The following is a 26,860-nucleotide window of genomic DNA, read 5'->3' on the forward strand; positions in this document are numbered from 1 at the left end:
ACCCTATTTTTGAGGATTTGCTGTGTCGTCACAAATTCACCTAGAAATGCCATTCAAATTTCATTTTGTAGATACGTCTGTGATCTCTTCGAAAGTGAAGACGGCTCGTCGATACCAGTTACGGTTTGTCCACAATTTGCCTCTAAGCGACCCAAACTTTCTCATTTTTGCTGAAATTACAGTGACAGCCCATCTCGGTTCATATCTGGGCACAACATTTCTTTCTCTCATCGCTGTAAATGCTCTGAGTGAGGTACAGATATGAATCTCGGGACTATCGCAGAAGACACATTGAACTGTCATACGCTCGAAACGCTTTTCGAATATGTATTACGGTTCCCGAACAAGAAGGATTTGTTTCCAATGCTTTTTTTCAGTAAAGTGTGTTTGCTCAAACACACTTGTGTGTTTGAGAGCTCACAGCTCAGAGCTCACACCTGCTGAGACCATTATTTGCCATAGCAACGGAACTCAAGAGGCTATTGGCTGCTGGTTAGGACTACGAATACGCATCACTGTAGTTCTATCTATCCTCAGTTGAAACAGATCAGGACTGAGAACTGGCCTTTAGAACTACTGCTGCTATGGGCTGTATATAACTGATTTAACTCAGTAACTGTTACACATGGGATTAGTTTGGAACTTTAAAATGGAGCATAATAATAATTTCAAAATAAAAGCCTTGAATATTTTTACATCAGGTAATTGCTGTTTTTGGCTTTATTTGACGTTTTCATCCAAAGCACTGTTACACATGGGATTACTTTGGAACTTTAAAATGGAGAATAATAATTTCAAAATAAAAGCCTTGAATATTTTCACATCAGGTAATTGCTTTTTTTGGCCGTAAATGACTTTTTCATCCAAAGCAATGTTACACATGGGATTAGTTTGGAACTTTAAAATGGAGAATAATAATTTCAAAATAAAAGCCTTGAATATTTTTACATCAGGTAATTGCTGTTTTTGGCTTTATTTGACGTTTTCATCCAAATCACTGTTACACATGGGATTACTTTGGAACTTTAAAATGGAGAATAATAATAATTTCAAAATAAAAGCCTTGAATATTTTTACATCAGGTAATTGCTTTTTTTGGCCGTATATGACTTTTTCATCCAAAGCAATGTTACACATGGGATTAGTTTGGAACTTTAAAATGGAGAATAATAATTTCAAAATAAAAGCCTTGAATATTTTTACATCAGGTAATTGCTGTTTTTGGCTTTATTTGACATTTTCATCCAAAGCACTGTTACACATGGGATTACTTTGGAACTTTAAAATGGAGAATAATAATAATTTCAAAATAAAAGCCTTGAATATTTTTACATCAGGTAATTGCTGTTTTTGGCTTTATATGACTTTTTCATCCAAAGCACTGTTACACATGGGATTAGTTTGGCCCTTTGAAATGAAGCATACTGAAAATTTCAAAATAAAAGCCTTGAATATTTTTACATCAGCTACTTGTGTTTTGAGCATTATATAACTATTTTAACCCAAGGACTATTACGCATGGGATTAGTTTGGCCCTTTGAAATGAAGTTTAACAAAACTTCCAAAATAAAAGCCTCGACAACATTTTAAATCGTACCGAACGGTGCACGTCCGCCTCGCTTAACGTTCTTGCGGTTCTCCGCGTGCCACTGCTTACGTCGCGGCGTTCTTTGGCGTCGACGCCGATTTGTGGCGCGACGACGCCGGGCCCGAACCCCACGGCCGCGCCTTGGCAGGCCCCGGCTAAATTTCTTCCGAAATTTTCTAGTTGGGGCCTGCCATGCAAATGGCAGGAACCTATTACTATTGTCGGAGAGAAGTGTCTCTTTATTTATTTTTCTTCCGTAACCGTTAATGCGGCTCATACCGCTGGGTGCACACCTACAAATGAGGTATCAAAACGTGCAGAAAATTCACGCCATGATTGCTATTACTTTTGGTGGGATTTGGGCTTAACGTGGCGACATAATTCGCAAAAAACTACGAAAAAAATCCCATTATAAGTCAATGGGAAAAATCCTAGAAATACCCTATTTTACCCTATTTTTGAGGATTTTCTGTGTCGTCACAAATTCACCTAGAAATGCCATTCAAATTTCATTTTGTAGATACGTCTGTGATCTCTTCGAAAGTGAAGACGGCTCGTCGATACCAGTTACGGTTTGTCCACAATTTGCCTCTAAGCGACCCAAAGTTTCTCATTTTTCTTCAAATTAGAGTGACAGCAGACCTCGGTTCATATCTGGGCACAACATTTCTTTCTCTCATCGCTGTAAATGCTCTGAGTGAGGTACAGATATGAATCTCGGGACTATCGCAGAAGACACATTGAACTGTCATACGCTTAAAACGCTTTTCGAATATGTATTACGGTTCCCGAACAAGAAGGATTTGTTTCCAATGCTTTTTTTCAGTAAAGTGTGTTTGCTCAAACACACTTGTGTGTTTGAGCGCTCAGAGCTCAGAGCTCACACCTGCTGAGACCATTATTTGCCATAGCAACGGATCTCAAGAGGCTATTGGCTGCTGGTTAGGACTACGAATACGCATCACTGTAGTTCTATCTATAGTGGAATACTCAGTTGAAACAGAGGAGGACTGAACTGGCCTTTAGAACTGCTATGGGCTGTATATAACTGATTTAACTCAGTAACTGTTACACATGGGATTAGTTTGGAACTTTAAAATTAAGCATACTGAAAATTTCAAAATAAAAGCCTTGAATATTTTACATGACGTAATTGCTCTTTTTGGCCGTATATGACTTTTTCATCCAAAGCACTGTTACACATGGGATTAGTTCGGAACTTTCAAATGGAGCATAATAATAATTTCAAAATAAAAGCCTTGAATATTTTTACATCAACTACTTTTGTTTTGAGCATTATATAACTGATTTAACCCAATGACTATTACACATGGGATTAGTTTGGCCCTTTAAAATGAAGCATACTGAAAATTTCAAAATAAAAGCCTTGAATATTTTTACATCATGTAATTGCTCTTTTTGGCCGTATATGACTTTTTCATCCAAAGCACTGTTACACATGGGATTAGTTCGGAACTTTAAAATGGAGCATAATAATAATTTCAAATTAAAAGCCTTGAATATTGTTACATCAACTACTTGTGTTTTGAGCATTATATAACTGATTTTATCCAATGACTGTTATTCATGGGATTAGGTTGGCCCATTGAAATGAAGCATACTGAAAATTTCAAAATAAAAGCCTTGAATATTTTTACATCATGTAATTGCTCTTTTTTGGCTTTATTTGACTTTTTCATCCAAAGCACTGTTACACATGGTATTAGTTCAGAACTTTAAAATGAAGCGTAATGAAAATTTCAAAATAAAAGCCTTGAATATTTTTAAATCAGGTAATTGCTGTTTTTGGCTTTATGTGACTTTTTCATCCAAAGCACTGTTACACATGGTATTAGTTTGGCCCTTTGAAATGAAGCATACTGAAAATGTCAAAATAAAAGCCTTGAATATTTTTACATGACGTAATTGCTCTTTTTGGCTTTATTTGACTTTTTCATCCAAAGCACTGTTACACGTGGTATTAGTTCGGAACTTTAAAATGAAGCATACTGAAAATTTCAAAATAAAAGCCTTGAATATTTTTACATGACGTAATTGCTCTTTTTGGCTTTATTTGACTTTTTCATCCAAAGCACTGTTACACATGGAATTAGTTTGTCCCTTTGAAATGAAGCATACTGAAAATTTCAAAATAAAAGCCTTGAAGATTTTTACATGACGTAATTGCTCTTTTTGGCTTTATTTGACTTTTTCATCCAAAGCACTCTTACACGTGGTATTAGTTCAGAACTTTAAAATGAAGCATACTGAAAATTTCAAAATAAAAGCCTTGAATATTTTTACATCAGCTACTTGCGTTTTGAGCATTATATAACTATTTTAACCCAAGGACTATTACGCATGGGATTAGTTTGGCCCTTTGAAATGAAGTTTAACAAAACTTCCAAAATAAAAGCCTCGACAACATTTTAAATCGTACCGAACGGTGCGCGTCCGCCTCGCTCGACGTTCTTGCGGTTCTCCGCGTGCCGCTGATCGCGTCGCGGCGTCCTTTGGCGTCGACGCCGATTTCTGGCGCGACGACGCCGGGCCCATGCCCCCCGGGCGCGCCTCGGCAGGCCCCGGCTAAATTTCTTCCGAAATTTTCTAGTTATTCTTTATTTTTCTTCCGTAACCGTTAATGCGGCTCGTACCGCTGGGTGCACACCTACAAATGAGGTATCAAAACGTGCAGAAAATTCACGCCATTGGAGCTATTACTTCTGGTGGGATTTGGGCTTAACGTGGCGACATAATTCGCAAAAAACTACGAAAAAAACCCCATTATAACTCAATGGGAAAAATCCTAGAAATACCCTATTTTTGAGGATTTGCTGTGTCGTCACAAATTCACCTAGAAATGCCATTCAAATTTCATTTTGTAGATACGTCTGTGATCTCTTCGAAAGTGAAGACGGCTCGTCGATACCAGTTACGGTTTGTCCACAATTTGCCTCTAAGCGACCCAAACTTTCTCATTTTTGCTCAAGTTAGAGTGCGTTTCTGGCTGCTTAGAGTGAGAGATGAAGACAACTTTTTCAACCCAAATCATTTTTGAAATCGCCATCACGCCCACAAATATCGCACGATTAGTATCAAAATCGGTCCTGACATTGATACGCCTGTCTGCTCCGGTAAAATGTTTTCGAAATTTATCTAGACCGTACGGTTTTCTGTCACGGTGCTTCAGAGCAAAGTCATGCGACAGGATTTTCTGAGGCTGTCTGAGGCTCTCTCCCATGTATTTGAATAGAATTTCAGATCTGGGCACAACATTTCTTTCTCTCATCGCTGTAAATGTTCTGAGTGAGGTACAGATATGAATCTCGGGACTATCGCAGAAGACACATTGAACTGTCATACGCTGCAAACGCTTTTCGAATATGTATTACGGTTCCCGAACAAGAAGGATTTGTTTCCAATGCTTTTTTGTCAGTAAAATGTGTTTGCTCAAACACACAATTGTGTGTTTGAGAGCTCAGCGCTCAGAGCTCACACCTGCTGAGACCATTATTTACCATAGCAACGGAACTCAAGAGGCTATTGGCTGCTGATTTGGACTACAGATACGCATCGCTGTAGTTCTATCTATCCTCAGTTGAAACAGATCAGGACTGAGAACTGGCCTTTAGAACTACCTGCTGCTATGGGCTGTATATAACTGATTGAACTCAGTAACTGTTACACATGGGATTAGTTTGGAACTTTAAAATGGAGCATAATAATAATTTCAAAATAAAAGCCTTGAATATTTTACATGACGTAATTCCTCTTATTGGCCGTATATGACTTTTTCATCCAAAGCAATGTTACACATGGGATTAGTTCGGAACTTTAAAATGGAGCATAATAATAATTTCAAAATAAAAGCCTTGAATATTTTTACATAATGTAATTGCTTTTTTTGGCCGTATATGACGTTTTCATCCAAAGCACTGTTACACATGGGATTAGTTTTGAACTTTAAAATGAAGCTTAACAAAAATTTCAAAATAAACGCCTTGAATATTTTTACATCATGTAATTGCTCTTTTGAGCTTTATTTGACTTTTTCATCCAAAGCAATGTTACACATGGGATTAGTTCGGAACTTTAAAATGGAGCATAATAATAATTTCAAAATAAAAGCCTTGAATATTTTTACATCAGGTAATTGCGCTTTTTGGCTTTATGTGACTTTTTTATCCAAAGCACTGTTACACAATGGAATAGTTTGGCCCTCTGAAATGAAGCATACTGAAAATTTCAAAATAAAAGCCTTGAATATTTTTACGTCATGTAATTGCTCTTTTTGGCCGCATATGACTTTTTCATCCAAAGCACTGTTACACATGGGATTTGTTCGGAACTTTAAAATGGAGCATAATAATAATTTCAAAATAAAAGCCTTGAATATTTTTACATCAGGTAATTGCGCTTTTTGGCTTTATGTGACTTTTTCATCCAAAGCACTGTTACACATGGGATTAGTTCGGAACTTTAAAATGGAGCATAATAATAATTTCAAAATAAAAGCCTTGCATATTTTTACATCAGGTAATTGCGCTTTTTGGCTTTATGTGACTTTTTTATCCAAAGCACTGTTACACATGGGATTCGTTCAGAACTTTAAAATGGAGCATACTGAAAATTTCAAAATAAAAGCCTTGAATATTTTTACATCATGCAATTGCTGTTTTTGGCTTTGTATGACTTTTTCATCCAAAGCACTGTTACACATGGTATTAGTTCGGAACTTTAAAATGAAGTTTAACAAAACTTCCAAAATAAAAGCCTTGACAAAAATTTTAAATCGTACTGAATGGTGCACGTCCGCCTCGCTTAACGTTCTTGCGGTTCTCCGCGTGCCATTGATTACGTTGCGGCGTTCTTTAGCGTCGATGCCGATTTGTGGCGTGACGACGCCGGGCCCGAACCCCACGGGCGCGCCTTGGCAGGCCCCGGCTAAATTTCTTCCGAAATTTTCTAGTTATAGAACTTTATTTTTCTTCCGTAACCGTTAATGCGGCTCGTACCGCTGGGTGCACACCTACAAATGAAGTATCAAAACGTGCAGAAAATTCACGCCATTGGAGCTATTACTTGTGGTGGGATTTGGGCTTAACGTGGCGACATAATTCGCAAAAAACTACGAAAAAAACCCCATTATAACTCAATGGGAAAAATCCTAGAAATACCCTATTTTTGAGGATTTGCTGTGTCGTCACAAATTCACCTAGAAATGCCATTCAAATTTCATTTTGTAGATACGTCTGTGATCTCTTCGAAAGTGAAGACGGCTCGTCGATACCAGTTACGGTTTGTCCACAATTTGCCTCTAAGCGACCCAAACTTTCTCATTTTTGCTGAAATTACAGTGACAGCCGCTCTCGGATCAGATATGGGCACAACATTTCTTTCTCTCATCGCTGTAAATGCTCTGAGTGAGGTACAGATATGAATCTCGGGACTATCGCAGAAGACACATTGAACTGTCATACGCTCGAAACGCTTTTCGAATATGTATTACGGTTCCCGAACAAGAAGGATTTGTTTCCAATGCTTTTTTTCAGTAAAGTGTGTTTGCTCAAACACACTTGTGTGTTTGAGAGCTCACAGCTCAGAGCTCACACCTGCTGAGACCATTATTTGCCATAGCAACGGAACTCAAGAGGCTATTGGCTGCTGATTTGGACTACGAATACGCATCGCTGTAGTTCTATCTATCCTCAGTTCAAACAGATCAGGACTGAGAACTGGCCTTTAGAACTACTGCTGCTATGGGCTGTATATAACTGATTTAACTCAGTAACTGTTACACATGGGATTAGTTTGGAACTTTAAAATGGAGCATAATAATAATTTCAAAATAAAAGCCTTGAATAGTTTTACATCAGGTAATTGCTGTTTTTGGCTTTATTTGACGTTTTCATCCAAAGCACTGTTACACATGGGATTACTTTGGAACTTTAAAATGGAGAATAATGATAATTTCAAAATAAAAGCCTTGAATATTTTTACATCAGGTAATTGCTCTTTTTGGCCGTATATGACTTTTTCATCCAAAGCAATGTTACACATGGGATTAGTTTGGAACTTTAAAATGGAGCATAATAATAATTTCAAAATAAAAGCCTTGAATAGTTTTACATCAGGTAATTGCTGTTTTTGGCTTTATTTGACGTTTTCATCCAAAGCACTGTTACACATGGGATTACTTTGGAACTTTAAAATGGAAAATAATAATAATTTCAAAATAAAAGCCTTGAATATTTTTACATCAGGTAATTGCTTTTTTTGGCCGTATATGACTTTTTCATCCAAAGCAATGTTACACATGGGATTAGTTTGGAACTTTAAAATGGAGAATAATAATTTCAAAATAAAAGCCTTGAATATTTTTACATCAGGTAATTGCTGTTTTTGGCTTTATTTGACGTTTTCATCCAAAGCACTGTTACACATGGGATTACTTTGGAACTTTAAAATGGAGAATAATAATAATTTCAAAATAAAAGCCTTGAATATTTTTACATCAGGTAATTGCTGTTTTTGGCTTTATATGACTTTTTCATCCAAAGCACTGTTACACATGGGATTAGTTTGGAACTTTAAAATGGAGCATAATAATAATTTCAAAATAAAAGCCTTGAATATTTTTACATCAGGTAATTGCTGTTTTTGGCTTTATTTGACGTTTTCATCCAAAGCACTGTTACACATGGGATTACTTTGGAACTTTAAAATGGAGAATAATAATAATTTCAAAATAAAAGCCTTGAATATTTTTACATCAGGTAATTGCTGTTTTTGGCTTTATATGACTTTTTCATCCAAAGCACTGTTACACATGGGATTAGTTTGGAACTTTAAAATGGAGCATAATAATAATTTCAAAATAAAAGCCTTGAATATTTTTACATCAGGTAATTGCTCTTTTTGGCTTTATTTGACTTTTTCATCCAAAGCACTGTTACACGTGGTATTAGTTTGGCCCTTTGAAATGAAGCATTCTGAAAATTTCAAAATAAAAGCCTTGAATAATTTTACATCAGGTAATTGCTCTTTTTGGCTTTATTTGACTTTTTCATCCAAAGCACTGTTACACGTGGTATTAGTTCGGCCCTTTGAAATGAAGCATACTGAAAATTTCAAAATAAAAGCCTTGAATATTTTTACATCAGCTACTTGTGTTTTGAGCATTATATAACTATTTTAACCCAAGGACTATTACGCATGGGATTAGTTTGGCCCTTTGAAATGAAGTTTAACAAAACTTCCAAAATAAAAGCCTCGACAACATTTTAAATCGTACCGAACGGTGCACGTCCGCCTCGCTTAACGTTCTTGCGGTTCTCCGCGTGCCACTGCTTACGTCGCGGCGTTCTTTGGCGTCGACGCCGATTTGTGGCGCGACGACGCCGGGCCCATGCCCGACGGGCGCGCCTCGGCAGGCCCCGGCTAAATTTCTTCCGAAATTTTCTAGTTGGGGCCTGCCATGCAAAGCAATGGCAGGAACCTATTACTATTGTCGGAGAGAAGCGTCTCTTTATTGGGGCCTGCCATGCAAAGCAATGGCAGGAACCTATTACTATTGTCGGAGAGAAGCGTCTCTTTAAGTATTATTATTCTTTATTTTTCTTCCGTAACCGTTAATGCGGCTCGTACCGCTGGGTGCACACCTACAAATGAGGTATCAAAACGTGCAGAAAATTCACGCCATTGGAGCTATTACTTGTGGTGGGATTTGGGCTTAACGTGGCGACATAATTCGCAAAAAACTACGAAAAAAACCCCATTATAACTCAATGGGAAAAATCCTAGAAATACCCTATTTTTGAGGATTTGCTGTGTCGTCACAAATTCACCTAGAAATGCCATTCAAATTTCATTTTGTAGATACGTCTGTGATCTCTTCGAAAGTGAAGACGGCTCGTCGATACCAGTTATGGTTTGTCCACAATTTGCCTCTAAGCGACCCAAAGTTTCTCATTTTTGCTCATATTAGAGTGACAGCCGACCTCGGTTCATATCTGGGCACAACATTTCTTTCTCTCATCACTGTAAATGCTCTGAGTGAGGTACAGATATGAATCTCGGGACTATCGCAGAAGACACATTGAACTGTCATACGCTTAAAACGCTTTTCGAATATGTATTACGGTTCCCGAACAAGAAGGATTTGTTTCCAATGCTTTTTTTCAGTAAAGTGTGTTTGCTCAAACACACTTGTGTGTTTGAGAGCTCACAGCTCAGAGCTCACACCTGCTGAGACCATTATTTGCCATAGCAACGGAACTCAAGAGGCTATTGGCTGCTGGTTAGGACTACGAATACGCATCGTTGTAGTTCTATCTATCCTCAGTTGAAACAGATCAGGACTGAGAACTGGCCTTTACAACTACTTGCTGCTTTGGGCTGTATATAACTGATTTAACTCAGTAACTGTTACACATGGGATTAGTTTTACACTTTAAAATTAAGCATATTGAAAATTTCACAATAAAAGCCCTGAATATTTTTACATGACGTAATTGCTCTTTTTTGGCTTTATTTGACTTTTTCATCCAAAGCACTGTTACACATGGTATTAGTTTGGCCCTTTAAAATGAAGCTTAACAAAAATTTCAAAATAAAAGCCTTGAATATTTTTACATCAGCTACTTGTGTTTTGAGCATTATATAACTATTTTAACCGAAGGACTATTACGCATGGGATTAGTTTGGCCCTTTGAAATGAAGCATCCTGCAAATTTCAAAATAAAAGCCTTGAATATTTTTACATGACGTAATTGCTCTTTTTGGCTTTATTTGACTTTTTCATCCAAAGCACTGTTACACATGGTATTAGTTTGGCCCTTTGAAATGAATATTAACAAAAATTTCAAAATAAAAGCCTTGAATATTTTTACATCATGTAATTGCTCTTTTTGGCTTTATTTGACTTTTTCATCCAAAGCACTGTTACACGTGGTATTAGTTTGGCCCTTTGAAATGAAGCTTAACAAAAGTTTCAAAATAAAAGCCTTGAATATTTTTACATGACGTAATTGCTCTTTTTGGCTTTATTTGACTTTTTCATCCAAAGCACTCTTACACGTGGTATTAGTTCAGAACTTTAAAATGAAGCATACTGAAAATTTCAAAATAAAAGCCTTGAATATTTTACATGAAGTAATTGCTCTTTTTGGCCGTATATGACTTTTTCATCCAAAGCAATGTTACACATGGGATTAGTTCGGAACTTTAAAATGGAGCATAATAATAATTTCAAAATAAAAGCCTTGAATATTTTTACATCAGGTAATTGCTGTTTTTGGCTTTATTTGACTTTTTCATCCAAAGCACTGTTACACATGGGATTAGTTTGGAACTTTAAAATGGAGCATAATAATAATTTCAAAATAAAAGCCTTGAATATTTTTACATCAGGTAATTGCTCTTTTTGGCTTTATTTGACTTTTTCATCCAAAGCACTGTTACACGTGGTATTAGTTTGGCCCTTTGAAATGAAGCATTCTGAAAATTTCAAAATAAAAGCCTTGAATAATTTTACATGACGTAATTGCTCTTTTTGGCTTTATTTGACTTTTTCATCCAAAGCACTGTTACACGTGGTATTAGTTTGGCCCTTTGAAATTAAGCATACTGAAAATTTCAAAATAAAAGCCTTGAATATTTTTACATCAGCTACTTGTGTTTTGAGCATTATATAACTATTTTAACCCAAGGACTATTACGCATGGGATTAGTTTGGCCCTTTGAAATGAAGGTTAACAAAACTTCCAAAATAAAAGCCTCGACAACATTTTAAATCGTACCGAACGGTGCACGTCCGCCTCGCTTAACGTTCTTGCGGTTCTCCGCGTGCCACTGATCACGTCGCGGCGTCCTTTGGCGTCGACGCCGATTTGTGGCGCGACGACGCCGGGCCCATGCCCGACGGGCGCGCCTTGGCAGGCCCCGGCTAAATTTCTTCCGAAATTTTTTATTGGGGCCTGCCATGCAAAGCAATGGCAGGAACCTATTACTATTGTCGGAGAGAAGCGTCTCTTTAAGTATTATTGGGGCCTGCCATGCAAAGCAATGGCAGGAACCTATTACTCTACACCCAACAAGCGTCTCTTTATTATTATAGTTCTTTATTTTTCTTCCGTAACCGTTAATGCGGCTCATACCGCTGGGTGCACACCTACAAATGAGGTATCAAAACGTGCAGAAAATTCACGCCATTGTTGCTATTACTTTTGGTGGGATTTGGGCTTAACGTGGCGACATAATTCGCAAAAAACTACGAAAAAAACCCCATTATAAGTCAATGGGAAAAATCCTGGAAATACCCTATTTTTGAGGATTTTCTGTGTCGTCACTAATTCACGTAGAAATGCCATTCAAATTTCATTTTGTAGATACGTCTGTGATCTCTTCGAAAGTGAAGACGGCTCGTCGATAACAGTTACGGTTTGTCCACAATTTGCCTCTAAGCGACCCAAAGTTTCTCATTTTTCTTCAAATTAGAGTGACAGCCCATCTCGGTTCATATCTGGGCACAACATTTCTTTCTCTCATCACTGTAAATGCTCTGAGTGAGGTACAGATATGAATCTCGGGACTATCGCAGAAGACACATTGAACTGTCATACGCTTAAAACGCTTTTCGAATATGTATTACGGTTCCCGAACAAGAAGGATTTGTTTCCAATGCTTTTTTTCAGTAAAGTGTGTTTGCTCAAACACACTTGTGTGTTTGAGAGCTCACAGCTCAGAGCTCACACCTGCTGAGACCATTATTTGCCATAGCAACGGACCTCAAGAGGCTATTGGCTGCTGGTTAGGACTACGAATACGCATCACTGTAGTTCTATCTATAGTGGAATACTCAGTTGAAACAGATCAGGACTGAGAACTGGCCTTTAGAACTACTGCTGCTATGGGCTGTATATAACTGATTTAACTCAGTAACTGTTACACATGGGATTAGTTTGGAACTTTAAAATGGAGCATAATAATAATTTCAAAATAAAAGCCTTGAATATTTTTACATCAGGTAATTGCTGTTTTTGGCTTTATATGACTTTTTCATCCAAAGCACTGTTACACATGGGATTACTTTGGAACTTTAAAATGGAGAATAATAATTTCAAAATAAAAGCCTTGAATATTTTCACATCAGGTAATTGCTTTTTTTGGCCGTATATGACTTTTTCATCCAAAGCAATGTTACACATGGGATTAGTTTGGAACTTTAAAATGGAGAATAATATTTTCAAAATAAAAGCCTTGAATATTTTTACATCAGGTAATTGCTGTTTTTGGCTTTATTTGACGTTTTAATCCAAAGCACTGTTACACATGGGATTACTTTGGAACTTTAAAATGGAGAATAATAATAATTTCAAAATAAAAGCCTTGAATATTTTTACATCAGGTAATTGCTTTTTTTGGCCGTATATGACTTTTTCATCCAAAGCAATGTTACACATGGGATTAGTTTGGAACTTTAAAATGGAGAATAATAATTTCAAAATAAAAGCCTTGAATATTTTTACATCAGGTAATTGCTGTTTTTGGCTTTATTTGACGTTTTCATCCAAAGCACTGTTACACATGGGATTACTTTGGAACTTTAAAATGGAGAATAATAATAATTTCAAAATAAAAGCCTTGAATATTTTTACATCAGGTAATTGCTGTTTTTGGCTTTATATGACTTTTTCATCCAAAGCACTGTTACACATGGGATTAGTTTGGAACGTTAAAATGGAGCATAATAATAATTTCAAAATAAAAGCCTTGAATATTTTTACATCAGGTAATTGCTCTTTTTGGCTTTATTTGACTTTTTCATCCAAAGCACTGTTACACGTGGTATTAGTTTGGCCCTTTGAAATGAAGCATTCTGAAAATTTCAAAATAAAAGCCTTGAATAATTTTACATGACGTAATTGCTCTTTTTGGATTTATTTGACTTTTTCATCCAAAGCACTGTTACACGTGGTATTAGTTTGGCCCTTTGAAATGGAGCATACTGAAAATTTCAAAATAAAAGCCTTGAATATTTTTACATCATGTAATTGCTCTTTTTGGCATTATTTGACTTTTTCATCCAAAGCACTGTTACACATGGGATTAGTTTGGCCCTTTGAAATGAAGCATACTGAAAATTTTAAAATAAAAGCCTTGAATATTTTTACATGACGTAATTGCTGTTTGTGGCTTTATGTGACTTTTTCATCCAAAGCACTGTTACACATGGGATTAGTTTGGAACTTTAAAATTAAGCATACTGAAAATTTCAAAATAAAAGCCTTGAATATTTTACATGACGTAATTGCTTTTTTTGGCCGTATATGACTTTTTCATCCAAAGCACTGTTACACATGGGATTAGTTCGGAACTTTAAAATGGAGCATACTGAAAATTTCAAAATAAAAGCCTTGAATATTTTTACATCAGCTACTTGTGTTTTGAGCATTATATAACTATTTTAACCCAAGGACTATTACGCATGGGATTAGTTTGGCCCTTTGAAATGAAGTTTAACAAAACTTCCAAAATAAAAGCCTTGACAACATTTTAAATCGTACTGAATGGTGCACGTCCGCCTCGCTTAACGTTCTTGTGGTTCTCCGCGTGCCACTGGTTACGTTGCGGCGTTCTTTGGCGTCGACGCCGATTTGTGGCGTGACGACGCCGGGCCCAAGCCCGACGGGCGCGCCTTGGCAGGCCCCGGCTAAATTTCTTCAGAAATTTTGTTTTTCTAGTTATAATTCTTTATTTTTCTTCCGTAACCGTTAATGCGGCTCATACCGCTGGGTGCACACCTACAAATGAGGTATCAAAACGTGCAGAAAATTCACGCCATTGGAGCTATTATTTTTGGTGGGATTTGGGCTTAACGTGGCGACATAATTCGCAAAAAACTGCGAAAAAAACCCCATTATAACTCAATGGGAAAAATCCTAGAAATACCCTATTTTTGAGGATTTGCTGTGTCGTCACAAATTCACCTAGAAATGCCATTCAAATTTCATTTTGTAGATACGTCTGTGATCTCTTCGAAAGTGAAGACGGCTCGTCGATACCAGTTACGGTTTGTCCACAATTTGCCTCTAAGCGACCCAAAGTTTCTCATTTTTCTTCAAATTAGAGTGACAGCCCATCTCGGTTCATATCTGGGCACAACATTTCTTTCTCTCATCACTGTAAATGCTCTGAGTGAGGTACAGATATGAATCTCGGGACTATCGCAGAAGACACATTGAACTGTCATACGCTCGAAACGCTTTTCGAATATGTATTACGGTTCCCGAACAAGAAGGATTTGTTTCCAATGCTTTTTTTCAGTAAAGTGTGTTTGCTCAAACACACTTGTGTGTTTGAGAGCTCACAGCTCAGAGCTCACACCTGCTGAGACCATTATTTGCCATAGCAACGGAACTCAAGAGGCTATTGGCTGCTGATTTGGACTACGAATACGCATCACTGTAGTTCTATCTATCCTCAGTTGAAACAGATCAGGACTGAGAACTGGCCTTTAGAACTACTGCTGCTATGGGCTGTATATAACTGATTTAACTCAGTAACTGTTACACATGGGATTAGTTTGGAACTTTAAAATGGAGCATAATAATAATTTCAAAATAAAAGCCTTGAATAGTTTTACATCAGGTAATTGCTGTTTTTGGCTTTATTTGACGTTTTCATCCAAAGCACTGTTACACATGGGATTACTTTGGAACTTTAAAATGGAGAATAATAATAATTTCAAAATAAAAGCCTTGAATATTTTTACATCAGGTAATTGCTTTTTTTGGCCGTATATGACTTTTTCATCCAAAGCAATGTTACACATGGGATTAGTTTGGAACTTTAAAATGGAGAATAATAATTTCAAAATAAAAGCCTTGAATATTTTTACATCAGGTAATTGCTGTTTTTGGCTTTATTTGACGTTTTCATCCAAAGCACTGTTACACATGGGATTACTTTGGAACTTTAAAATGGAGAATAATAATAATTTCAAAATAAAAGCCTTGAATATTTTTACATCAGGTAATTGCTTTTTTTGGCCGTATATGACTTTTTCATCCAAAGCAATGTTACACATGGGATTAGTTTGGAACTTTAAAATGGAGAATAATAATTTCAAAATAAAAGCCTTGAATATTTTTACATCAGGTAATTGCTGTTTTTGGCTTTATTTGACGTTTTCATCCAAAGCACTGTTACACATGGGATTACTTTGGAACTTTAAAATGGAGAATAATAATAATTTCAAAATAAAAGCCTTGAATAGTTTTACATCAGGTAATTGCTGTTTTTGGCTTTATTTGACGTTTTCATCCAAAGCACTGTTACACATGGGATTACTTTGGAACTTTAAAATGGAGAATAATAATAATTTCAAAATAAAAGCCTTGAATATTTTTACATCAGGTAATTGCTTTTTTTGGCTTTATTTGACGTTTTCATCCAAAGCACTGTTACACATGGGATTACTTTGGAACTTTAAAATGGAGAATAATAATAATTTCAAAATAAAAGCCTTGAATATTTTTACATCAGGTAATTGCTTTTTTTGGCCGTATATGACTTTTTCATCCAAAGCAATGTTACACATGGGATTAGTTTGGAACTTTAAAATGGAGAATAATAATTTCAAAATAAAAGCCTTGAATATTTTTACATCAGGTAATTGCTGTTTTTGGCTTTATTTGACGTTTTCATCCAAAGCACTGTTACACATGGGATTACTTTGGAACTTTAAAATGGAGAATAATAATAATTTCAAAATAAAAGCCTTGAATATTTTTACATCAGGTAATTGCTTTTTTTGGCCGTATATGACTTTTTCATCCAAAGCAATGTTACACATGGGATTAGTTTGGAACTTTAAAATGGAGAATAATAATTTCAAAATAAAAGCCTTGAATATTTTTACATCAGGTAATTGCTGTTTTTGGCTTTATTTGACGTTTTCATCCAAAGCACTGTTACACATGGGATTACTTTGGAACTTTAAAATGGAGAATAATAATAATTTCAAAATAAAAGCCTTGAATAGTTTTACATCAGGTAATTGCTGTTTTTGGCTTTATTTGACGTTTTCATCCAAAGCACTGTTACACATGGGATTACTTTGGAACTTTAAAATGGAGAATAATAATAATTTCAAAATAAAAGCCTTGAATATTTTTACATCAGGTAATTGCTTTTTTTGGCTTTATTTGACGTTTTCATCCAAAGCACTGTTACACATGGGATTACTTTGGAACTTTAAAATGGAGCATAATAATAATTTCAAAATAAAAGCCTTGAATAGTTTTACATCAGGTAATTGCTGTTTTTGGCTTTATTTGACGTTTTCATCCAAAGCACTGTTACACATTGGATTACTTTGGAACTTTAAAATGGAGAATAATAATAATTTCAAAATAAAAGCCTTGAATATTTTTACATCAGGTAATTGCTGTTTTTGGCTTTATGTGACTTTTTCATCCAAAGCACTGTTACACGTGGTATTAGTTTGGCCCTTTAAAATGAAGCTTAACAAAAATTTCAAAATAAAAGCCTTGAATATTTTTACATGACGTAATTGCTCTTTTTGGCTTTATTTGACTTTTTCATCCACAGCACTCTTACACGTGGTATTAGTTCAGAACTTTAAAATGAAGCATACTGAAAATTTCAAAATAAAAGCCTTGAATATTTTACATGAAGTAATTGCTCTTTTTGGCCGTATATGACTTTTTCATCCAAAGCAATGTTACACATGGGATTAGTTCGGAATTTTAAAATGGAGCATAATAATAATTTCAAAATAAAAGCCTTGAATGTTGTTACATCAGGTAATTGCTGTTTTTGGCTTTATGTGACTTTTTCATCCAAAGCAATGTTACACGTGGTATTAGTTCGGAACTTTAAAATGGAGCATAATAATAATTTCAAAATAAAAGCCTTGAATATTTTTACATCATGCAATTGCTGTTTTTGTCTTTGTATGACTTTTTCATCCAAAGCACTGTTACACATGTGATTAGTTCGTAACTTTAAAATTAAGCATAATAATAATTTCAAAATAAAAACCTTGAATATTTTTACATCATGTAATTGCTGTTTTCAGCATTATATAACTATTTTAACCCAAGGACTATTACGCATGGGATTAGTTTGGCCCTTTGAAATGAAGTTTAACAAAACTTCCAAAATAAAAGCCTTGAGAAAATTTTAAATCGTACCGAATGGTGCATGTCCGCCTCGCTTAACGTTCTTGCGGTTCTCCGCGTGCCACTGGTCACGTCGCGGCGTTCTTTAGCGTCGACGCCGACGCCGACTTGTGGCGTGACGACGCCGGGCCCAAAACCCCACGGGCGCGCCTTGGCAGGCCCCGGCTAAATTTCTTCCGAAATTTTCTAGTTCTTCTTTATTTTTCTTCCGTAACCGTTAATGCGGCTCATACCGCTTGGTGCACACCTACAAATGAGGTATCAAAACGTGCAGAAAATTCACGCCATTCCAGCTATTACTTCTGGTGGGATTTGGCCTTAACGTGGCGACATAATTCGCAAAAAACTACGAAAAAAACCCCATTATAACTCAATGGGAAAAATCCTAGAAATACCCTATTTTTGAGGATTTGCTGTGTCGTCACAAATTCACCTAGAAATGCCATTCAAATTTCATTTTGTAGATACGTCTGTGATCTCTTCGAAAGTGAAGACGGCTCGTCGATACCAGTTACGGTTTGTCCACAATTTGCCTCTAAGCGACCCAAAGTTTCTCATTTTTCCTAAAGTTAGAGTGCGTCTCTGGCTGCTTAGAGTGAGAGATGAAGACAACTTTTTCAGCCCAAATCATTTTTGAAATCGCCATCACGCCCACAAATATCGCACGATTAGTATCAAAATCGGTCCTGACATTGATACGCCTGTCTGCTCCGGTAAAATGTTTTCGAAATTTATCTAGACCGTACGGTTTTCTGTCACGGTGCTTCAGAGCAAAGTCATGCGACAGGATTTTCTGAGGCTGTCTGAGGCTCTCTCCCATGTATTTGAATAGAATTTCAGATCTGGCCACAACATTTCTTTCTCTCATCACTGTAAATGCTCTGAGTGAGGTACAGATATGAATCTCGGGACTATCGCAGACGACACATAGGCCTCTCATACGCTCGAAACGCTTTTCGAATATGTATTACGGTTCCCGAACAAGAAGGATTTGTTTCCAATGCTTTTTTTCAGTAAACCGTGTTGGCTCAAACACACAATTGTGTGTTTGAGCATGTATGACTCACAGCTCACACCTGCTGAGACCATTATTTACCATGGCAACGGAACTCAAGAGGCTGTTGGCTGCTGATTTGGACTACAAATTCGCATCGCTGTAGTTCTATCTATCCTCAGTTGAAACAGATCAGGACTGAGAACTGGCCTTTAGAACTACCCGCTGCTATGGGCTGTATATAACTGATTTAACTCAGTAACTGTTACACATGGGATTATTTTGGAACTTTAAAATTAAGCATACTGAAAATTTCAAAATAAAAGCCTTGAATATTTTTACATCAGGTAATTGCTCTTTTTGGCTTTATTTGACTTTTTCATCCAAACCACTCTTACACGTGGTATTAGTTCAGAACTTTAAAATGAAGCATACTGAAAATTTCAAAATAAAAGCCTTGAATATTTTTACATGACGTAATTGCTCTTTTTGGCTTTATTTGACTTTTTCATCCAAAGCACTCTTACACGTGGTATTAGTTCAGAACTTTAAAATGAAGCATACTGAAAATTTCAAAATAAAAGCCTTGAATATTTTTACATCATGTAATTGCTCTTTTTGGCTTTATTTGACTTTTTCATCCAAAGCACTGTTACACATGGTATTAGTTTGGCCCTTTGAAATGAAGCATACTGAAAATTTCAAAATAAAAGCCTTGAATATTTTTACATGACGTAATTGCTCTTTTTGGCTTTATTTGACTTTTTCATCCAAAGCACTCTTACACGTGGTATTAGTTCGGAACTTTAAAATGAAGCATACTGAAAATTTCAAAATAAAAGCCTTGAATATTTTTACATCAGCTACTTGTGTTTTGAGCATTATATAACTATTTTAACCCAAGGACTATTACGCATGGGATTAGTTTGGCCCTTTGAAATGAAGTTTAACAAAACTTCCAAAATAAAAGCCTTGAGAAAATTTTAAATCGTACCGAATGGTGCACGTCCACCTCACTTAACGTTCTTGCGGTTCTCCGCATGCCACTGATTACGTAGCGGCGTTCTTTAGCGTCGATGCAAATTTGTGGCGTGACGACGCCGGGCCCAAACCCCACGGGCGCGCCTTGGCAGGCCCCGGCTAAATTTCTTCAGAAATTTTGTTTTTCTAGTTTTCTTTTTTCTTCTTCTACCTCCTGAAAATATTCAGAGCAGCGTTTTGCCGGTCCGTGTGGAAACAAAGAGACGTTTCTGCTGCAAAAGAGGACAGAATCAGGTCTCACTGAAGGCCTGACAGCCTGTGCTCCTCCTCCAAAATACAAACAGAGAAGAAACTTAAAATCAGTGCTCTCCAGTCAGTCCCTAAAAAGGAAATTATTTTCATTTGGCCAACGATGAGCACAGCAATATGCTGCACTATGGAGCCATGGAGGAGGATATAATAGATTTGAAGTAAGCAATAGTGCTGTTCACTGACAGAGGAAAACATGAAGTTTTTGTTGAACATACTGAAGGTTGACATAATACAAAAGTAGTTACATTTTATAACAACTCAAGCTTTGGTAATCATTTATCATAAATAATTGTATTTTTGAAACATGGAATCTGAATCTCTGTAGCCTAACAGGACCAATGCGATGTTATCATTGCCAAGCAGTATTACAGGAGTCGTACTCCTTTGTGCCCTTATAACCATTAACATGCCACTATAAAGCTGGAGAGTGTTAGGTCTAATCTGCCAACAGGCCATATTATTTTTTTATTAATACGCTTTTTAATCCGAAAGAATTCTTCTTTTCATACTAATGTTTATATAATTATGATTTTAACCACTTTGCTTTTCAATAATTTTTTTTTATTCCTGTTAAATTTACGCTATGAATAAAGTCACCTTCTACAAGATCTGTTACGATGTAATATGTATCAACATCAAAAAAGGACAAAGTCATCAATCTTTACAGCAGGTTACTAAAGCGTAGTTATGCTAACAGAGCTACAAAGCCAATGCCAATTTTCTAGCTAAGACGTTAGCTTGATTAGACATGTCTCCCAAGTTAGAAGTATTCTGTTGTTTTCTTACTAGCTCCTAGCTACTAAGGCTAAAAGCCAGCTTCTACTAGAAAACTAGTTTTTCTGATTAGAAAAAATAAATCTAGCTAGTAAGAAAACAAGGGACGTGCTAATTGTTGTATTGAAAACTACTACTAGCTGTACGGTAATGAATAATGTTTGTCTCTTTATTTGAGAGTTAAAACACATAAGGAACAGAAGTGCTAATAAATAGCTTAGCACCAGTCATCTTCACTGCATTTTACATACACACAGCTATGTTGGAAAGCAAACTTAAAGCTGCTAGTCAAGCTTTTTTTCAGTTTTAATTCTAATTGTATTTCTGCCTTGTACCTCAAAAAGATAAAGAAAGAAATCCAACTTCAGAGCACAAAGGCAGAACTGTAAGACAGAAAGTAGCCAATATGTTAATTTGTTAATTCCTTTATTTAAGCAGGTAAACCCCATTGAGATCTAGATCTCATTTTCAAGAGGGACCTGAAACAAACTTCACTCCCCATCGGGGAATCGAACCCCAGTCTCCCACGTGACAGGCAGGGATACTGCCACTATACTAACGAGGAGATAATGTTATGATAATGAGGTAATGTTGCTAGCTGGTTAGAGAAAAAGCTACATAATCTCTTTACTAGAAGAGTGCTGTGTAAACAGACTTCGTCCAGTAAAAAATTATGTTGAAATCAACCACATTTTTCTTATTGTTATTTCTGCTGTTTATTGTCCATGAAATGCCACAAAAAAGTGGAACATGCAGTAGTAATGAAGTACTGACCTGTTGCTAAGCATTGTTGGCCAGCCAACTGGGAAAATGGTTTTCTACGCTGAACTTAGTTCATTTACAAATGAAACAATAAAAAAAACTGTTAGGAAGTATTTCAAATTGCAAAGAAAAACACTTTGGTAAGACGATGGCATTTTAAAACTAAAGTTGGTAAACTGAGCTTGTTGGAAGGCTGTTTTAATAACAGCAGTGAAATCATACTACACATTGTTGCTTTAGATTTGTGTTATTACTGAGATAGTGGTATTTTTAATCGTGGTTCTATTACCTTCGGAATGTCAAACCCGTTCAATAAGTTGGTAGATTTTGAATTTCCAAGTTCCAGGTTGTAGAATATCAACTGGAATGTCTCTTCAAGTCATGAGTGTGAGGAGTCAAAGTTTTCTAACAAGCCCCAACTTCAAAATCCAATATCATATCATAGCTACAGCTTTGGTAACAAAATGCTTATTTTTTTTAACCTCTCATTGTATGTAGAAAATGCTGATAAACACACCATTTTCAATTTGCATTGACTAAAGCAGCAGGTTTGGTCAGTAGGCTTTGTAAACCTTTATTTTTAAAACTTGGCAAATCCAATTGGCTTTCAAAATTACAACTGAAAATGGTGTCAGCTTGACATCACCCCAACATCCATGTTACTTGCTTTGAGGTGAGCTAGCCATTACTCCTTAAGGCTAGCTCACATTGAGGAGATATTTTGGGTGCTGATGCACAGGCAATGGCTAACAGCTAGGTGAGAAAATGTAGTTCTAATTATCCCTTAGTTGTTGATGCTGTGAGCAACAGAAATGAAAGAGGATGAGCTGAAAAATCACAAACTGCACCAATGACCTAATATAAACATTACCTAATCTCATAAGACTTTATGCAGATTCTCTGTCTGCGCTGATGAAGATTCCCTCAGGTTTTAATACAAAATACATGGAGCGACTCAACTGACAGCAGCGGAACCTACTTTTCTAGTTGATCAGGCAGAAAACACAGTTTGATCTCTTAAGGTTCTCAGCGTTAACCTTTCAAGACCAAATACTTGGTTGATAATATAATAATATTGGGGAAAACAGTAAAAAAAAATAAAAATAAAGACAGTGACACAATGGACAGAGTAACATACCCCATTCTGACACAGTAGCACAGTTTGAATTTTATACCTTTCAATTGAAAGGTATAAAATTCTGCTTACTAACAAAAGCAAACAAAACAAAAAAGGGAGGTACAAAAATTGAGAATATAAACACTTCCATTTACACAAATCGAATCAATTCGGCGAAATTTTTTTTCTCTCACAAGATATTAAGATCTTGTGAGTCAAATGAACCCAGTCAAATGGGTTCATTTGACTGGACCCAGTCTGTACACAACAAAATATGTGGTTCGTTTTCTCACATTTAGACTTGCACAACACCGTTTTCAAAACAAAGCGCTTTCAGTCTGTTACATGGCTTTTAGGACAGAGTAATACAGAACGCAAAGTTTGTAAAAGAGAAATTACAAATGAATCCAGGAAAGAAAAGAACAACAGTTCTTAAATTGACAAAAGGGGTTTTGTCCGTTTAAGATTTGTCAATCTAAATTCCCAGGGTAACTGAATGCTGAGAAAGACCTGAACTGGATTAAAGAATTCAGTGCGAATGAAATTTTGCAATACTTAAAAAAAAAAACAAAACGGTCTGTGGCATTAAGGATTTGTCCATTTACAGATTTCTTCTGTTTTTGGCTTTTGTTTCAGTTTATCAAACACGCAACTAAACACAACCAAATAAAAATGAATGCAAAAGGCGACACAACAACGAAAAATGATATCCAAACCAAACTGACCCCATGTGAACACGTAAACAATCAGTAACTGGAAATAAGTATTTTACTGTAGAGAATTTTTAACCCACTCTATGTACAATCAATACGGTCACTTAGGAGGGTCTACGAGCATGAAATGCCTGTCATATAATGGCATCTCGAAGTCAAGACTTTGACTACACCACCCTAAAACCTTTCAGAGGTGGACTTGTTGTGTTTTGTACCTGTGTACTCTAGTGTAAAATCTGAAAACAAACTTCTAAAGGGGTTTGTTTCCAACCTGATAAATATAATTACATTTATTCCGATTTGATTTCAAATATGATGTGTAGCTTTTTGAGATCTTTTAGCCTACTTTATGTTGTCAAGCAGGTTCTACATAAGGACCAATCGGACATGGGTCCGGCTGGTGTTCATGTCATTTTCACACAGAACCAGGCTGGTCTGGTCACTTTTTGTCCTTTTCATAAATTAAATCTTGGAGGTTTTGTATTAAAATTTGTTTGACGATTTGAAAGATTTAAATTTGAGGGGAAGAAACAGAACAGAAGAAACAGCGATACATCGTGCCTCACCCAGAAAATATGGACGATGTCACATGTGGATTATTAAATAATACATTAATTTGGTTACATTTTTGCAATCGGTCCACAGCAATGAATCGGGAACAAAGTCTGAATATGCAGAAAATCTGACCAGCTCCGTTAGGAGGGCGTCCTAAAACTGCGCTGAATTTTTTATTATTTTTTTTACATATACAACATACACAATATCAGTAACCCAAATTATAAAACCCATGTGCTTCAATGAATCAGTCCAGCTTCTGATGACACAACCCAGCAGTCGAGTGGAGGCAAAAAAAGCAAAGCTTAGGCTGAAATCTGTGGCATCAGAGGAATAATAAAAATAATCATAGAAAATTTTTTATCAACGGCAGATAGAAAACATATGTTGCCATAGGGAACTTGAGTTTCTTATCTCTGTCTCAAGGCCACTAATATTGTTTTTTCTAAATGATGCATTTTCAGGCCAGTGTAACGTCCTGGAGAGTCAGAGAAAAAATTCTCAGAGAATTCCTTCCTGATTTGGTCTTATGTAAAAAAAAACAAAAAAACCCAAAAGACAACAAAACAATGATTTTGAACTTCTGTCCAACTAGACCAGACATGCCTGTTTGCACATTCAGTAACGTGGATTTCTACGGGTTTTGAACACACCACTCGGATTGCTGGCAATGCGTTGAGCCGTGTTTGATTACAAGTCTTAAGGCAGAGGTTCCGTGCAACATTCATCAGCATGTGCCAAAAACTCATCCACCTTCCTCTGAGCTCTGAACATATCAATAATTCTCATATGTTGCGTTTTTGCTCTTGGAACAAAAAATATACGCATATAGAATTTTTTAAAAAAATCTTCCACATGCTGATTTGTTGAGTGGGGTGCGATTGCACGATGCATGCATTTTCAGCGCCGGGAAAGAAAGAAGTCTTCATGATTGTTCAGCGTTCCTCAAGGTATTGCTGCGACCGCCGAGGTGCAGAAGCAGCAACACCTTTGGTGCGTGTTTTTGGGCGTCCCCCCCCCTCCTTCCTCGCCGCTCGCCTTACGGAGTTTCCTCAGGACACGTGGCAACACCTCAGAGAGCTTTGGCACTGGTGGTGTGGGAGACGGTGTGGGACACGGGTTTCTGCGGGTAGCGGCTGTAGTAGTAGACCTGGAACAGGATGGCGACGTCCACAAAAACCTGCAGCAATCCGCACGTCCAGAACTGCATGGGGGCCTCCGTGAGCAGAAAGTAGCCTGTTTTGAAGGTGTCGCCGCTGGTCCACATCAGCACCATCTTGATGCTTAAAGGGAAGACAAAGAGAAGGTGTGGTCAAATATGGCAGGTATTATAGTAGAAATCCTTCATCTAAAAGAGCTGACAATAAAGCACAATAAAGTACCTTCAGTTGCTCAAATATCAAATATTACTTAAAAGAAGTTTGACTTTTTAATCTAATGCCTTGAAATTGGGCCTTGCTCTTTCTGAAACTCCGCCTTCAGGAAGTCATCACAATATCGCTCCTCTTCGTTCTTCAATGTTTTTACCCGCTTTACACTGAGAAGTAGCTCGTATAATCAGCAGTTCCACAACTGAATGGTTGCCATGGAGATTAAAGGATTTCTTAAACGTACATAAAAGAATCAAAGCAACACTCCAGGTAAGTTATTCAAGAGTGAATAATATTATAACATGATGGAAAGCTCAAAAAACTTGTGTATACGTAATACTGCCCATTTAAAAGCAGGTTTTTAATCTACTGACTATGATTAGCCTGCAGGATGTGCTAAAAGTTGTTTCCCTCTTAACGTCCTGTTCTAAAATGTGAAAGAACTTAGACGCGGAGGTGAAAAAATTTATTATTAAAGCAGAAACTCTCACTAGCTTAAATGTTCTTCCTTCCACTTCATAATCATGCACAGTTTACAACTATAAACTATGAACATTTTTTAACCATGCATTGTGTAATATAAAATTATTCACCAAGTAGTTCACTTGCAAATATTTGCTTTTGACTTGAGAACAAAAATGTTTGGTAAAACAGTTTTAATTTCACCAGCAAAATATATTTTTTTCCATTTTTCTTTTTAATGAAACCCTAGCTGAGTTCATTTTCCTGTTCAGGTTTTTCTACAGTGTTCGATTCGTTTTGTCCAAATTCAATTTAGCAACAGAGAATGAATGCTTATCACAGTGAAAATGGGTGGTCAGAGGAAAGTTATTAGTTCAGCCATGAAGGAAATAGCAACTGGAGCAGAGTAAAAACGATAGCAAATTGAAATAATGATTGTAATACTCAGAGCTCTGGTTGGCTATTAGCTCCACATCCTGTGGCACATTTGTGACTATAAAACTCATAAAGGAGCTTTCAGTACACACTGACAGCCATGTACGCAACTGGAGGTCATGTTTATAGGCAAAATACAAACTTTTACTGTTACAGAAGAACAGAACAGTCGTGTAATTTGGTGGGACAGAGTTTCCACCAAATTACTACAGTATTCCCCATCAGAAATGCAATGGGGTCTATTGATGCGGAGAGAGAAATGGAGCAAGTGAAAAAGAGTTAAAAAGCTGGTGTCAATAACAGTATAAACAGCAACCAGCAACTGTGACATTACATTTTTATTCTTCAGCATGTCCTGTTTTAGTGGTTCTCTTATGTATCGCAGAAACTACAAAAGTACTGCAATATCTAGTTTTGTAAAACAAAACATGTTTGAACATGACTATAGGACTTGAGAGATAAACTGGTCACTGAGGATTTGGTGAATACAGTCACTTATAATTCTCTTTAAAGACAGTAGCTTTGAAGACGGAGTACATAAGAGCTCTGGTGCTGCAATGCTATTGTATTTGAACAAAGTATTTTGGAC

General features: G+C 36.5%; 1 protein-coding gene across 2 annotated transcripts in view; it reads right to left on the bottom strand.

Annotated features, from left to right (window-relative positions):
- Nucleotides 1-21,266: 21,266 nt before the first annotated feature.
- The window catches only part of pqlc1 (PQ loop repeat containing 1), a 32,491-nt gene continuing 26,897 nt past the window's right edge, over nucleotides 21,267-26,860 (bottom strand). For both annotated transcript variants that reach the window (XM_023345491.1, XM_023345492.1), the window contains one exon: nucleotides 21,267-25,287. In XM_023345491.1, the coding sequence (XP_023201259.1) occupies nucleotides 25,077-25,287 (211 nt within the window). In that variant the 3' untranslated portion in view covers nucleotides 21,267-25,076. The remainder of the gene's footprint in view (nucleotides 25,288-26,860) is intronic.

This window comes from Xiphophorus maculatus, chromosome 13 (assembly GCF_002775205.1).
Source record: "Xiphophorus maculatus strain JP 163 A chromosome 13, X_maculatus-5.0-male, whole genome shotgun sequence".
Classification (NCBI taxonomy): domain Eukaryota; kingdom Metazoa; phylum Chordata; class Actinopteri; order Cyprinodontiformes; family Poeciliidae; genus Xiphophorus; species Xiphophorus maculatus.